The following is a 405-nucleotide window of genomic DNA, read 5'->3' as shown; positions in this document are numbered from 1 at the left end:
TCTAGACGCAAAAAAAAAAGAAGGGGAAGGGCTGCGAGGCGCTGCAGCAGCGCCGATGCACCCAAGCAGCAGCAGCGGCAGCAGCAGCAGCAGCAGCAGCAGCAGGAGCAGGAGCAGCAGCAGCAGCGGGAGCAGGAGGAGTTTGCTGCTGAAAGAGAGGAAACCCTGCAGCAGCTGCAGCAAGCCCGGGCTGTCTTGGATTTGGGTGGCTCAGAACTGCAGCAGCAGCTGCAGCAGCAGCTGCAGCAGCAGCGTCGTCAGCGGAAGGTGCAGCAGCAGCAGCAGCTGCAGCAGTTCGTTGGAGAGAAGCTGCTGCTGCTGCAGCAGCAGCTGCTCAGCGATGTATGGATATATGATACAGCAGCAGACTGCTGGCTGCAGCTGCTGCCCGGGCTGCAGCAGGAT

The 405-nt window shown here is 61.2% G+C and overlaps 1 protein-coding gene across 1 annotated transcript in view; it reads left to right on the top strand.

Moving 5' to 3' along the window:
• EMH_0011400 (uncharacterized protein) overlaps nucleotides 1-405 on the top strand; it is a gene marked incomplete at both ends in the record, with an annotated part of 2,632 nt that overhangs the window by 390 nt on the left and 1,837 nt on the right. Inside the window, one exon of the mRNA XM_013499255.1 lies at nucleotides 2-405. Coding sequence (XP_013354709.1) covers nucleotides 2-405 — 404 coding nt within the window. The remainder of the gene's footprint in view (nucleotide 1) is intronic.

The sequence above is a fragment of the Eimeria mitis genome, genomic scaffold (genome assembly GCF_000499745.2).
Source record: "Eimeria mitis Houghton genomic scaffold, Emh_scaff414, whole genome shotgun sequence".
NCBI classification, from domain to species: domain Eukaryota; phylum Apicomplexa; class Conoidasida; order Eucoccidiorida; family Eimeriidae; genus Eimeria; species Eimeria mitis.
This window is presented reverse-complemented; position numbering and strand designations above follow the sequence as displayed.